The 15344-nt window shown below is 37.9% G+C and overlaps 1 protein-coding gene across 18 annotated transcripts in view; it reads right to left on the reverse strand.

Annotated features, from left to right (window-relative positions):
* Nucleotides 1-15344, reverse strand: part of LOC113239782 (microtubule-actin cross-linking factor 1) — a 124885-nt gene that overhangs the window by 47826 nt on the left and 61715 nt on the right. For 17 of the 18 annotated variants that reach the window (XM_026476906.1, XM_026476897.1, XM_026476896.1 and 14 more), the window contains 17 exons: nucleotides 14521-14711; nucleotides 13505-13629; nucleotides 12448-12608; nucleotides 9216-9340; nucleotides 8124-8323; nucleotides 7063-7257; nucleotides 6343-6570; nucleotides 6034-6168; nucleotides 5271-5510; nucleotides 4636-4806; nucleotides 4200-4394; nucleotides 3810-3941; nucleotides 3577-3710; nucleotides 2764-2956; nucleotides 2110-2336; nucleotides 1138-1282; nucleotides 414-533 (listed from right to left, as the gene is read on the reverse strand). In XM_026476906.1, coding sequence (XP_026332691.1) covers nucleotides 414-533; nucleotides 1138-1282; nucleotides 2110-2336; nucleotides 2764-2956; nucleotides 3577-3710; nucleotides 3810-3941; nucleotides 4200-4394; nucleotides 4636-4806; nucleotides 5271-5510; nucleotides 6034-6168; nucleotides 6343-6570; nucleotides 7063-7257; nucleotides 8124-8323; nucleotides 9216-9340; nucleotides 12448-12608; nucleotides 13505-13629; nucleotides 14521-14711 — 2917 coding nt within the window. The remainder of the gene's footprint in view (nucleotides 1-413; nucleotides 534-1137; nucleotides 1283-2109; nucleotides 2337-2763; nucleotides 2957-3576; nucleotides 3711-3809; nucleotides 3942-4199; nucleotides 4395-4635; nucleotides 4807-5270; nucleotides 5511-6033; nucleotides 6169-6342; nucleotides 6571-7062; nucleotides 7258-8123; nucleotides 8324-9215; nucleotides 9341-12447; nucleotides 12609-13504; nucleotides 13630-14520; nucleotides 14712-15344) is intronic. The other variant, XM_026476907.1, reaches the window with a different exon arrangement.

The following is a 15344-nucleotide window of genomic DNA, read 5'->3' on the forward strand; positions in this document are numbered from 1 at the left end:
TCATGACTGTGTGCGTCTTTGCTTTTTACAACATTTTAGTTCGAGTTGTATTATCTATGGAAGAATATAATTGATAAAAAAAAAACAAAATACCCGCCATTTGCAAAATTCAAAATTGTAGTTTTGTGAACCATATTTATTCATACAATAACATTGTATTTATTTAATCGCAAATGTGATAAAAAACATTGTATGTATCACGGACGGTAAAAAATACAAAATTCTAGTTATTAAAGCCCTCAAGACTTCGGTTTTGGGCTTCTAACAGACCGTCCTTAGCATTTTTTTATTTACCGTATGTGAATGTAAATAAGGTTCATACGAGATAACTCAATTACAGCCACCTTTCGAACAGGAACGGCAGAATGCGACGATATGACAACATGTCACTCTTTATGTCCACAAACACTAACCTTCTTGCTAAGCAGCAATCTTTCCGCCTTCCTCTGCACTTGCTCGGCGATAGCATCAAAGCGTCTGTTATCGCGAGTCACGATACCCTCGATGTGCGCTGCACCTTCGCCGGGTGAGATCTGTTCGTAATCAAGCAATGCAATACTTTTAATATACTGTAATATTTATGACAATATTTTGAAATGAAAACTATTTTCTCGGATCCAAAACGCATATATATTTGTTTTTTTTAAAGAAACCAAGTTGTCGGGCCCTTTTACTGGTCCCAGAGTCACGGCTGATCCCGATGGGACCTGTGAATGGCCCGGAACGATGATTTGTTTGAAATTATAAAATATATACGCGATTTAGATGTGAAAAATAGTTTTATTGCCTAAACATAATAATTGCAAAAAACTAAACATTCACATATATATTGTTTTGTATTCACGATTCGTGTTTCTAATTGAAACTAAATTTTGTTTTCATTCATTAGAAATGGGAATTTTTATGATTTTTTTAAAGTACCGTTCAAACCGATTTGTAAACGGGTCAAAATAAAATTTTAAGCTTGGATCTCAAAATTAATCTAATAACATTAAAAGAAACAATTCGTTTGCTCGTAATGTCAAATGCTCAAAAGAATTATGCTCATTTATATCGTCTGCGTTTCGTAAAAAGAGCGTATAAGTGACATTTCTTAGATTTGTACATAAGGGTCTAAGTCCTTAAGATCATTTATACCTGGCATAGCTGTGGCCCAATAGAGTTGATAGCGTCAAGCACTGATCTGAACTCTTGCAGTTCAGCTTCGAGACGAAGGATGTCCTCCTCGCGAGGTTCAACTGACTGCAGACACGACTCAGCACCTGACATCCATTCTGACAGCCTGGTGGAAAATATAAAGATAAGAACAATATCTTGGTGTAACAAGCCCACATCTGCAAAGTGACAACTTTTCACGGGTCGAACAACGGTCTCGATGATTCCCAAAGTGGTTTGTACGAACACCCAGGAGTCTATTCCATACCATATCAACGAAAAAAATAGAAATTTGAGATGTTAATGGGGGTAAACGTGTGGATCCTATTTAGGCATGTCGTGTTCAAAATTTTGGCTTTCCACAAAAAACTGTACTTATTGTTATAAGGATAATATCTCTAACAATGGGGGCTGTTCCATTCGGTGGTGTGAGAAAAACAGCAAAACATCTAATTACAAAACAAACGGAATCACATTTCATTGATAACTAAATATTAAATTAATTATAAAATTTTCGTCCATTATAGTAACACCAAGTTAAATTGGTCGATTTGAAGTGGAAAAATTGACGACACCCGTCAATTTTATGTTTCGAATTCGGGCTGGCCAATCGGAGCGCCGTTGTCACCGTAATGATTTGGCAGAATAGTTTTCAAACAAATTAAATGACATTTCGTCTCTACTTCTGGTTATATACTCGATGTATGAAACTATATCGGTTAGAGAAATGAATAAAACTGAACATTATATCGGTTAGAGAAATGAATAAAACTGAACATGTTTCTTTTTATACAGAAGATGTATCTGGGAGTCTACGGAACAAAAATGTTAGGCAACTTCTAGTCCAGGTGGTATGCCACGTTTCTGATATTATATTGTAGAGGCAGGAACATTTCAAATTTCAAAAAGTCAGTCGCTATCATATTATTTTACTAATTACACAAGTATACTGACTTGTTATGGTTACTATACAACTGTTGCACCAATGGCAGGGTCTCTGAAGCGATACGAAGCAACTCAGCGCCCTTTGAAGTTAGATCATTGTATCTCCTCTGTAGCGCATCTAGCTTGTCCTTCAGCTGCAAGGCTTCATCTCCTGAGATATGCTTCATTAGTTCAAGGCCTGCTTCCACAGTGCTGTCGACGGGTTCTTGTTTGGAGGCTATTTCTTCCGTTTTTTCCTGTTTGGCAAGGAAGTTTTACTGATCAGAAATGGTATACAGAAAATAATAATTAGATAGTTTTAGGTTTCAAGAAATAAGTTATTACTGTAAATGCGTCATCGTCCACGGATATAAGGGATGGTTTGTTATTATATTGTAGAGCCTGGAATACTTTAAATTTCCAAAACATTAATTCTTAATCTGTGGTATGACCCATAAGACACTCAAAACGAACTGAAGAGGTGTTATTGCAGCAACCTATAGTATTTCTTCATTTCTACCAATTAGGGAGATGGTGTCATAATAACGAAATTGTATTGTAGCAATACTTTGCTTCCAGTATTTCTTCGACCTTGTATATCTAGAAAAGTGCGTTTTTAGTTGGACAACGGCGAAATTATTAGAATGCCATTTTATGTTAAGTTTGCTTATAAAAAATACTTACAGCCAACTCATCCATCTGCCTCAACAACTTATCCATGTGCACAGGCAGGATCTTCCGCTTGGCCAAGTATTGTTCCATGCCATCCATCCACGCCGAGAGGTCCTGGTAAGTGAGGACGAGGTGACGGAGGCCTTTGCGAGAGTTGTCGAGGAGTTCACCGACGTTCAAGCTGTGGTCTACCAGAGCTTGATACCTAATGAGAGATTTAATATTTTAGTTAATTTTTTAAAAGGTTTATAATGAGATGTCTTTAAACTTGAGCCCCTAAATATTTGGAATAAAGGCCTATGTAACTTTTCCATCTCAATTCAATTCGTTCAAAAAGATCTTCCTTAATCAACTACCTTTATATTTTTTAAGGTTTCACCTATTGATTTAGGGTTTTTTAATGATATCTAGTGATGGGATGAACAAGTTGTGCGCCTGGTGGTGAGCGAAACGCCTATTCATAACAGTAGTAGTGCTACTCAAAGCTTTAAATCACAAAGATCTGAGTGGCACTGCCGCCGCGCCCGTCACCTTGAGACATACGTTCACAAGCCTCATGTGCCAAATTTCACCAGCACCCGTAAGATTATGTGGCAGTACTCCGAAGACGAAGACTTCCTCAAGGAGCTTTACTGGTACTAAACTTGGGTTGGCAAAGGTTCCACCAAAGATCCTTTTTATTTATGACTATTTTTCATTTGTTTCGATGGTAAAGGCGACAAATGTCTGTTCTTTAAATAACAAATTGATTGCGCATCATTCGAGTTGTCAAAATTTCCGGTAATAACGTTAATTAATGTCAGTCATGTCACAGTCTAGACTTACCTATCTGTAGCGGCCTGCAGTCTATCAGCAAGAGCAGCCGCCTCGTCGTCTCCGACCAGACCCATGAGAATTTGCGCCGTTTCCGTCAGTTGCTTGAAAGGTGGTTGTTTGGATAAGATGTCGTCGTGGAGAATCTATGGAGAAAAATAAAATTAGTAAAAGTCACGATATTAAGGATTGACCATCCAGAAAATAACTATTCTCAGTTGTCCAAGGTCAACTATGCTACAAACCTTGTGCTCCCTTATCTTCTGTTGAATCTTCTCCTCGTCTGTGGGGACGAGCTCCAGTCCCTTCACCTTTCGTTCTGTGGTATCGAGCCATTCCAGTAGAGGTTGGAGTTGCTCTTGGAATTGTTTCGCGACCTGCATGCATAAATTTTATTAGTCCCTTATGTAATGAAACTGAGACAATCAAATAAAAAATAGAACGAAAAAAAAAAAAAAAAAATTGATCGAAGACCAAGAAAAACTGGAAGAATTACATAAAAGTAAATAGTGACAAGTAAATAATGACATTCCAGAACGATCGCTTAAATTTGCAGTCGGTTGTAGACAATGATCACGAGTATATTGGGGCTTATTTCAATTTTACTGCAACAAAAGATTAGCAAGCCTACCAACCTTCATAGCCTGTTCTAGATCCAGCATTCTCTGCTGTGCGCCGTTGGTGAGTGCGTCGAACCTCTGCATCAGGCCCTTGAGCTGCTTCTCAATCGCCTTACGCTCTCCTGGCTCGCAGCCTGCAGCCACTTCATTGCCCATCGCGAATAGAGACGACATCGAATTTTGCCGATCCATTAGCATTTTCTTGAGGAACTGGAGAGAAAAGCAAAAATTTATTTCTCGAAGCAATAGAGGTTATTATTAAGTATGCAAACCCTAAAATAGGTTTTGGCTGTGCAATCTCATAGCGAAGCATATGCAACTCGAGACTTCACTTTCCTTTCTGGTATTCAAACCAACAGAAAGGTAGTCCCAGTTACCTCTGCCATTTTTGACGCTGCGGAAGGCACACGGACAAGAAGCCTTATCACGAGCAAAGGTCAAAACAACAAACCTTCTGTTCCTGCAATTGTGCCTTCACGACCTTGTAATCAGCGGAAGGTGGTTTCTGGTTATTGACCATGTCTTCTGTATCTGCCAACCACTTTTCTAGTCCGGCTAGAGCTTCGGCGAACTTTCCGGATTGTAATAGACCGACGTCTAGACGACGCTCACGTTCGTTCATCTGAGAAAGCGGATGAAAATTTTAATTATAGTAAAGTCAAAGGTCGTAGAAGATAATGTCTTCGACAAGGTTTGCAAGAAATGACTAGAAATTAGAGACAATCACTCCTAGCTGACAATATTGACTATTTAGCAAAAATGGTTAAATTAGTTATAGCCTAATAATAACATAGCACCAAGGATGAGAGTATAGTCCTTAGCACAGACAGCATATCTTGGTTCTTTTAGTATCACGTCAAAATAACATTATTATAAGCAGGATAAGGAGCCTCTTCGCAGGACATTCATTTCACCCTGGGCAACAATCGGCGAGTATTTTACGCGAAATGGCAAGCACTATAGTGTATGACATCGATACTATAAGAAGAACCATGCACGAAGGGAAAAGTTCATCTATTCATAGACGACAGATTCCCGCTTTTCTTTAAGAAGTTGCAAAGAATTGATAGTAAGATAAAATCATACCTTCTCCTTAAGAGCATTCCATTTATCATTCATCTTTTCAAGGTCCTTCTCAAGCTGTTGTGTCGAGACTCCCTGCAGCGCCGACCTGACCAATCCCTGTCCGATCTTGTTGCAATGCGCTACATTCTGTCCCAATGGTTCAAGAGTTCTCCTCTTGAGTTCGGCGAAGTCCTTCTGTTGGGCTCGGATCTGTTCCACTTCTGAGGATACTGGTTTCAGACTGCGTACTTGTTCGGCGGCCTGTGGGAAGAAATAAGGATTATACTTAAGCTGCTACAGCAGTGATAGTGATCATACAGTTAGCAAGTGTCAGAACTATAAAAAGCCGCCATAAAAATCACAATTCAAATTCCTTTAGTTCTGATCCTATTAGGCCTTAGGCAGGGTTACCAAGTAGGGCAAACATTTTCAGGATGTCAACACTTAACATAATTATAACATCTTTTTATAAAAAAACCTACCTCAAAAATTTGTGGAATCTTCTATCTATTTATCAAGTTTTAAATAAAATCGGTCAAGGGAAAGTGGGTGAAGTCCAATAAACCGGATTTATCTTCTAATATGCCACCCTTATAGGTGGAATATTTTCTTCAAATTTGAATGGGACCACTACTGAGGTACCCTCTTTTCAATAAAAATAAATCATTGAAATCTGTTCTCAAATGTCGGAGTAATTGCGTCACAAAAAATTCGATCGCATTGAGAACCTCCACGTTTTTTGATACTTAAAAATCATGTCCAAAAGCACCTGAAACATACGTACCTCTTGGACATCCTCCATAACTGAGTCATAAGCCTTATAGAAGGCCTCGAGTTTGCTCAAAGTGTCGTCCAGATCTTGTTCCTTGGCGCGAGCGCGTTCATCCAGTTTGGCAAGTTGCTTGCGCAAGCCTTCCACCTGTCGGAGATTTAATGGTTTAGTTATAGATTTGGTTGTTGTAGAGCAGTGTCTATCTGACAGGGTTGATGTAATGCTTAGCTTGAGCCAATATCTTATCGTTTTTAAATGAATACAAAAGCCTTTAGGACTTTCGAAGAACTTTTAGGTCCCAGAAATTGAAATCAACTTTACCTGATCCCTGGTCTTAGCAGAGTCCACAGAGTGTCCACTGTCAATAAGGCTCTCTGCAGCTCTTTCCGTGAGTCCAACAAGGTCGTCGGCTTTCTCCAGCCGCTTGTAGAAACGACCAATGTCATCCAGCTGTTGTTTGACTGTTTTGATGTCACGGCCTGGAGGCTTCATTGCGTCCAGTTCTTTGTCCAGGTCCGAGAGGTCGTGGGATAGAGACTTCACTTTATCCTGCGAAAAAAATTATAGAATTGGGATTTGAATGGAAGATTGTAAGTTTATGAAGTCGTAACGACTGAACGGATTTGTATTAAAATTTTATGAGTGGATAAAGTTTTCTAATGCAAGGGTTTTATATTTATAAATCACCAGTTACATACAAAATTTGACAGCTAATAGGTACAGTACATTACTGCAGAGGCCGGGAAGTAAAGGATTGCCGAACGCGTGGGAATATGTAATATACTAGTCAGGCAATCCCCGTTCCCGCCGAAGTATCTATAGTGCTTTTCTAAAACAATGCAAAGAAGTAATAAAATACTGAAGAATGAAAGAGAATATATAATAGAATAAGTTGCTGGAATTCAGCATAAGTTCTAATCATGTTAGGACCGTAGCAGGTGGAGGTTCGTGTCCCTGCCTACCCCGGGTGGGAGACAGGCGTGATAACATGTATTTATGTTCTAGTCAAGGGTACAAGGCGGTACGAGTCCCGCAACTGACCTGGAACTGCTGCATGGCGACGGCGGCGCCGGCCAGGCGGTCCTTGGCCTCGCCGGCACGCGCCTCCAGGTCGTCGACGCGGTCGCCCAGCGCCTGCGCCTGCTCCTCCAGCACGTGGCGCGCGCGCGCCGACGCGTCGGGCCCGGCGCACTCCAGCGCCAGCGTCACGATGTCGTCGGCCGCCGAGTTGATGCTCTGGAGGAAAGGCATTTTTAACATTCATTTCACAACTTTTGTTGTAATATAGATTTTTTGTTCAATATTACAATGTTTATTATAATTATTAATACAAAGGTAGACACAGATTTCTCTTAGATGGTGCTACGGCTAAAAAGTCGTTGAAAAACCAAATACAAAGATACGACGCAAGCAATAGAAAAAAATTCGTGAGGTCCGCTGGTTCGTTCCATGGCTTAGTTGATATAGCGTCTGACACGAAATGCTAGAAGACGTCGGAACGAATCCGGCCGGATCGAAGAAATTTTAACTTAATAACTTTTCCATCTTTGCATTAATAATTATATAATAAACTAGTGCAGTAATTTCACAAAAAATCTTGCCATTCAATAAACTCAATTTTTTTTTAATTTTTACAAAAAGAATATTTCGTCATCTTAGTGTGAAAACCTCGTATGTGATTTCTATGTAATTTTTCAGGACAAAGATAAAAATGTGGTTTAAAATGTAGTAAACGCAATAATATTTGAAGTTAGCATTTTAATTAGTTCAATTATACCTTTTCAGATAGATACTTTAATAATATATTTCAGCAAGGACTTTAGGAGTTTTCCTTCAATAAAAATTAATAATAACGAACTATGTGAAAACGCGAATGCGAAGTTTTCACTCTAAGGCGACGATTTATTGATTAAATATGGCGGCGCAACCGTGAGTAGGTTTAACCGTGCACTGCAATACACGCACTGCGTACGCGTACCGTAGTATACGTACGTATACAAAATACTGTATTTGTGACTTGATACAAGAAGTATCTAAGTACTTACGCACTTCTTGTACAAAGCCAGAGATATAATAGTATACGTATGTGCTGAGTGGCTTACCTGCAAGGGTGCTTTCAGCGCGTGTATTTGGTCGACAATCCTGGCCACAGCCTCAGCGGCCATCGCCGGCGGCGCCGCCAGTGCGTCTTGCAGCCTCTCCTCGCACCTTGTCAGTGGTGTTTCGACTGCGCGCACCTTTTCTGCGAACTCGCCTAATTTGCGCGCCGTCGACTCTAGGAACTCCACTTGGTGAAGGACTTCTGTTTATGGACAAAAAACAAGTAAATATAGAAACTTTCGAGACTTGAACATGAAGCATTTAATGCAATTAACTTGGGCCTTTGCAAGGCTATAGTGAATAGGCATTATTTAGGTGTGCATGCTACATTGTCGATTTTATCGTCACTTTCCATAAGGTGATATTATAGAAGTCAAATATGCTCTTTTTTTTTTAAATAAAAATTTTGTGTACATTTCAAATGTTTCAGGAACTATTATTATTAATTGTTCAAAACAGAATGTTAAAGTATTGTATTAGGGCTGAGCACATTCGGAGATCCCTTAAATGTTATACTATTTCAATATGCATTACGCCCTCTATAGAAAAATTAAGAAATGCTTAATCCGTCTCTGTTTTTCATATAAATTGCATTTTAAAATTTGTGATTTGGGGTCACAATTTTTTGCAGCTAAGTCTGTGGTTTACCGGAGGTGCGTTATGTTCAGTATAAAACACAAACTGAAATTAAATATTTACATTATTAATAGTTTTTTAATATTCATGTCCTTAATTTGCAATTGTACAAATATGAACTAATGTAAACATAACAACATAGCAACATTTATTCATTTTTAAATTTTGTAAAGAGTTAAACCTCCTCTCTCGAAATACAACCAGCAGTGTCCTACGGGGACCATAATGAGCTGTTAATTAGCTTTAAGCCTTTTCCATTAAATGTAACCTTATAGTAAATGTAATAAAGAATTGAACTGAACAGGATTCGAAACCACGGCCTCTGCTTGAGAAGCGGTAGGTCACTACCAAGGCTATGTTTTGCAATAACCACGAATTTTCTTTTATGCCGTCAAACTCTCTCCCAAAGGAGCCCCACTATATCAAAATTATTAAAGTGATATTGATTCGAGTCTTACCGTTGTTAAGTCGGTCCCAACGCTCCTTCATGCTGTCAAGCTGCTTGCGTACGATCTCCTGGTCAACATCACACGCCGAGATGAATGTCTCGCCGAGGGTCTTGTTGTTCTCGTATTCACCAGATCTATGTCATTTTTAAATTATAAATACAACTATTTATTAACTGCACACCCGATTACTATCACGCATAAACATGTATTTATCATAGGAAATGAAACTATTTTTCCGGATTTACATCGCGTATATTTGTTTTTTCAAACAAACCGACATTTCGGGCCCTTTACTGGTCACGGTTGACTGAGGTGGTACAGTCTTCCGTGACCATGTGACCACCTCAGTCAACCGTGACCATGGGACCTGTAGAAAAATAGTTTAATTTCCTATGTGTAACAATCGCGAAAACCTAAGAACTCGATATGTATCTATCACTTACGTATCGTACTAAATAAAGCGATCAAATAACAAGGTGTGGGAAAATATTATCTTCATGAAATTCGATACATGATAAAGTGATTCTTTCAACAAGGATTAGCATAATAAATACAAATTAAAGAAAATCTTGTAAGTTTCAAATTTTATCATAAAATGCGCTACTGTGGCTTGAATATGAAAGCTAGGTATATCGCGTTGCTAACTTTATTGTTAATCTACGGGTGAGTAACATTTTTTTATTTATTTTTTATATTTGTAGTGATAAACGACACACCTATCCGTAACTGAAGTGTTCCGCTTGTGAAGAGTTCGTCCAGGGAAGTACTGCTACCTTACGTATTTCTGCTGCCAAGCAATAATGTGAGTGTGACTTGTCAACTTATGTCTCAGGGTGTGTCGGGCGCAGTGGCAATGCCTGAAGGGCAGATCTTTGTGATCTAAAGCTCTGACTGACAACTGCAACTGTCATTGACAGGCGTGTCGCTTACCACCAGACACACTTGTTCGTCTCTTCACTTAGTATTACATATAACCGGAACGCAGTAATGCTCACATTGAATTCTTTCACAAGTAGCTCTACTGCTACAAAATATTTTTGTTGTACAATATTTTCGCGTACATGCAATCGGGTCAGCACACACACACTTCGTTCGGACTAGTGCACGCGTCACGTCGAGCGCGCGCGAGACAACTTTAAAATTGACATATAATGACTTACTTTCTTAAACACGTATCTTATAAAGAGTGATTATTCAGGAGATGGGAAAAAAATATATTTAATTTAATAATTTAGTTTTAGTTTATTCTAATTTCTATTAATAATTAATAATAAATTGAACTTAATAAAACATCATTCAATAAAATAATTTGTAAAACTTAATATAGCGTAAATTGGAATGTTTTCTTTGTAAAATTAAAAATAACGTATTTAATTAATAACTATTGTAACTATAGTGAAAAAATAGGGTGGTTTGCATCAATATTAGACATAACTGGTTGAAGAATGTACCACCTCACTCAACCGTGACCATGGGACCTGTAAAGGGCCCGAAACGTCGATTTGTTTGAAAAAACAAATACACGCGATTTAAATCCGGAAAAATAGTTTCATTTCCTATGTGTAACAATCGCGAAAACCTAAGAACTCGAAATAGATTTAAGTTACATTTCTTATCAATGGTGTTAATTTGAATGCATTACTTTAAGAATAGGTAAAAGCCAGTGAGTGAATATGAAGGAAATCTGATGTGAAATCAGTCTGCAAAATTTGTATACACAATGGATTTCAGTTGTTTTGTGCTTTAAGATACGAGTTTGAGAAAGTAAGGCGACTAAAACCGATTAAACACTGAATGTTAATCTAAGCTTATCTTAATACGTCACCGAAGACCACACCCAGATATATTCAGTCATTGTGAAGATTAGCGTGCACAAGCACAGACAAATAGAGAAAAATTCTAAAAACTTGTTTTAGGTTTGGTATAGTCATTCTTTTTTGAGTAAAATGACAGTTAATTACGCAATAGTGTTGCCCGCTTGCAAGCAACTAGTGATTGCAGTTGATAAATATTACATCGACTAACGACTAAATGTTGGTTACGCTTATGAAATAAATAGCCGAACTTGTTTCATTTCAATCATCATCGGCCCATTGTTCGTTCAACGACTGGACACAGGTGCATTTAAATTGTTAATTTTTGGAAATTAATACATACACTAAATTTACAATATGTCTATTAAAAATATAAATAGGAGACATATTTTAATATTTTTTATACCGCCTGTTATAATTAAAAATTTATTTCGATACTAATAGACCAACTGTCAATATAAGAATGAAGAATACAATAACGCAAATAGTAATCATTTGAACGTTGTATTCAAAATTTTAGCCAAATTTTACCTTCTTTCACAACAACAACAAGATTATTTAAAATTTTACGAAAACTGGCATCCCTGCAAATGTCATTTTTCTCTATCTTAAAAATGACAAGACGTATATCGTCTTTTAAGTATGTGACTTGCTATTGACTTTTACTTTAAAATATTCTGCCGCCGTTCGTTGAAAAGGTGACATTTAAAAAAAAAATGTTATATATACTGCCGTGATCAGTAAAAAAGGCCGATTTGTCACTATTTTTATTTTTCCCTAGGTAGATAAGGTAAGAAGTTACCGCAAGAGAAAATTAGATATTTTTTAATTTCATTTCTATAAATATTATATTCTCGGCTTTGAATTTTTGTCACAAGCGTTTCGACTAACGGCGGTAATATTGGAAGTACATACTCAACTTCCTTACGATGTTATTACACGCATAGATAATTTATTAAAAGCTGGTGTACCACACTTTATATAAAATTATATGAAATTGATGCACATTCGTACATTTTTTTATATAATGAATAATTTCCTACAAACAAAAGCCAATGACGTCATGAAACTTGGTTAAGAGTACGTCACGTATCGTCGGGGATAGCTGTTGAGCGTAACTAGCTTTGGATTATGAGTTTCCATTTCGGTAACTTAGTGTAACCAAATTAGCGTTATTTACGGGAATCTATTGTTATCAATCCGTAGACGAAATAAATTAATGCTTACTGTGCAAAAATGAAAGTAGTAGCCAATGAAATAACAAAAAAGTAACGTCACATCTCAGTCCTCTAAAATTTTGTTTAGTGCAGATACGCGCTTTTTACCGATACCGCGTATGGGGATTTCCACTGGGGATCCCCGACGATATGCCTTTCTTATCTACGTCACCCTCCTGCGACATTGGAGTAAAAACATACGATACATACCTCTTCCAAATATCATTTCTGATCTGCTGCAGCTCTCTAAGCTGCTTCTCGACTTCTTTCTTAGTAAAAGCGGCGGCTGGTAGCTTGGCGAGTCTGTCTTCAGCGCTGGACAGCCACGGGAGGAAGGATTCTTGCGCTTTGCTGTATTTACGGCAATGTTCCTATAGAAACAAAATAACGAACATGTATGTACCGCAGTCTCATATTATTAATTATGTGGTCCGGAATAAAGAGAAAACTGCCCAATAATTCCAATGTAATATTTGACTAAAAATGACTAACTAAATAAAATAAGTAAACAGAATAAACGCGAAGAAACCTTTGGGAAAACGATTTGTTTCTTTTTTATAATTTTACACCCTTTTATTTGGGTAGCCGAAGGTTCCATCATACATAACGTGACCATACGTCCCGCTTTTAAGCATAGTGACCTGCTGTCCCCAAAATACGTGACAATGTCCCGTTTCGACAAAACAAGATACATGTGACATTAATCGAAAAAAATGGCGTTAAAGGGAAAAGTATTTAAAGCCAGCCCACCAGACCACACAAGATTTTTTTTAACTTTCGGTCATTAAACATTATTACTTCATTATTAATTGTTTTTAATCATTAAACATTTCGTAATTATCATAAACATGTATTTTATTTTTAAAACAATAATAAATGCACAGGCGCTAGACGTCCCGCTCCGAGAGAAAAATTAATAGTCACGTTAACCTTACAGCCTCTTTATAAATTTAGTATCTTTCCTTGTTTTGATGGAAAAGACGACAAGCGCCTGTTTTTGTGTCTTTTTTGTGATTAACATTTGACATTAGTGATAGCATTTTGTTGTTCCAATTAATGCAACTAATGACTAGGCAGTATGGTCTCTGACCATCGCCCGTTGCATGCTGAACGAAGGAAAACAAAAAAGAAAATTATAAATATCAAGGAATATTTATCAAAATTATTATCGTAGTTATTATACATTTGGACGGAACCACATCGCAAAAAAGAAAATAAAAACACGCAAACGATTTGAGGATGTCTTTTTTATGAAGTAATAACTTACCATAGCGGTTTGCAATCTGGTGTGGCGGTCGACTGTCTCCCGCTTGAGTTTCTCCCACTGCGTCTGGATCCGATCCAGGTCCTTGCGCAGGCCCTGGTGTGCTGGTTTCTTCTCCATTTCACGACCTGATGAACAATGTATAATTATATGAAGGTACGACTATCAAATGTCCATTCAATAGATTTCTCTTGTTAAAATTTTTTTTAGTAATACCATGTGACGGGACAAACAAGTCGTGCACCTGACGGTAAGCTATATGCCTGTCCATAACAGGTCCAATGCCACTCAGAGCTTTCAATCGGAAAGGTCTAAGGGGCACTGCTATTGCGCCCGTCACTCTGAGACATAACTTGACAAGTCCCGTGTGCCTGAAATTTCACTAGCCCTTCAAACCCGGAACACAGTAATGGTGACATTACTGCTTGGCGGCAGAAATAGGTAAGGTGGCAGCACTACCCTGGACGAACTCTTTCACAAGGAGCTCTACTGCCACTATATATTATCTCAGACTCCGTTATCCAATATCTAACTTTCTCCTTATTATTTGTGAATTTATTTGAAGTTCGTTCTTGAAAATTTGTTTTTAGGAAGTTTAACAAAACAATAATATAATAAAATAAAATAAATTTAATAAAACATCCTGACATTCAATAAAATATTTAATTACAAGGTAGCTGTAAAGGTATCTAAGGCGACAAAATACTTTCATTTATTTCTCACAGATGGCGCTACGGCTAAAAAGTCGTTGAAAACCAAATACAAAAACCCGATAAACAAGTACATAGAAAAATTCGTGCGATCCACTGGTTCGTTCCGTGGCTTAGTTGGCATAGCGTCTGACACGTTTGCTAGAAGACGACGGTTCCAATCCAGCCGGATTGAAGGATTTTTTTCTGAGTGTTCGATCTTTGTATTATAACAAAACAACAATGTTTACGTACGTATGTACGTTTAAGAATTTCCATATTAATCATTCTTTTGCTGGTTTCAAATTGACTTAATTACGACACACGTACCTTTATCGAGTAACATGATTATTTCATGCTCGCGCTTAGTTAGATCGCGATATAGCGGCTCGTGTTTATCCAGCTGCTGTTGAAGCTTTGTGCTGTCAGCTGATACTTGAAGACGACCTGGTAGAGCTCCCAGCTCGGATTGGAGCCAGCCTAGAGTTTTGGCTACAGTTTCTTCTAGGTTGCGGCCATCCCTGATATGGACAAAACATTTTTGAGCGTGTTTCATGGTGTCTGAGTCCACGTGGTATAAATACTTTGAATATACTTAAGATTATAGATTTTAAGGCTTTCGTGGTTATTCACTAAATGATTATCACTAATTTCGTTAGTGCGTGCAGTAATAAAAACAAAAACACCTCGAGTTTAGTTTCGTGTGTGGGTACAGTGAATGTGGTTTGTGGGTAAAAAGTGAGTGATAATGGTAACGCCACAACAAATCGCGATGAATGTAGTAGTTGTCGACAGCGTAAGAGGGTAGACATATATGTCTGCTCTTAAAGCTGTCGTCTGCCGCCGTCCAGTCAACCCGTGACCATGGAGCGTGCAACCGTTCCGTAATATCAGGAAAATAAAAAGAAGTCACACCGTGGTAAGAAGCCTGAAATTAGTGATAATCATTTATACTTAAGATTTTAAAGGGTAACTGTAAGTGATATTTTCTTGACGGTTTCCTATCTTCTGACGGTTGAATTACCTAGGACCAAACATAACCGCTGGATCACGGAGGTCGGTTGATGAGTAGTTCCCGGATTAAATTTGAACCCAAAATTTTGTTAAATTGAGTCTGTTCTGTATGTTCTGGGTTTATATTTCGGTTCCCTGGT

The sequence above is a fragment of the Hyposmocoma kahamanoa genome, unplaced genomic scaffold (genome assembly GCF_003589595.1).
Source record: "Hyposmocoma kahamanoa isolate Upper Pololo Valley unplaced genomic scaffold, ASM358959v1 116, whole genome shotgun sequence".
NCBI lineage: Eukaryota > Metazoa > Arthropoda > Insecta > Lepidoptera > Cosmopterigidae > Hyposmocoma > Hyposmocoma kahamanoa.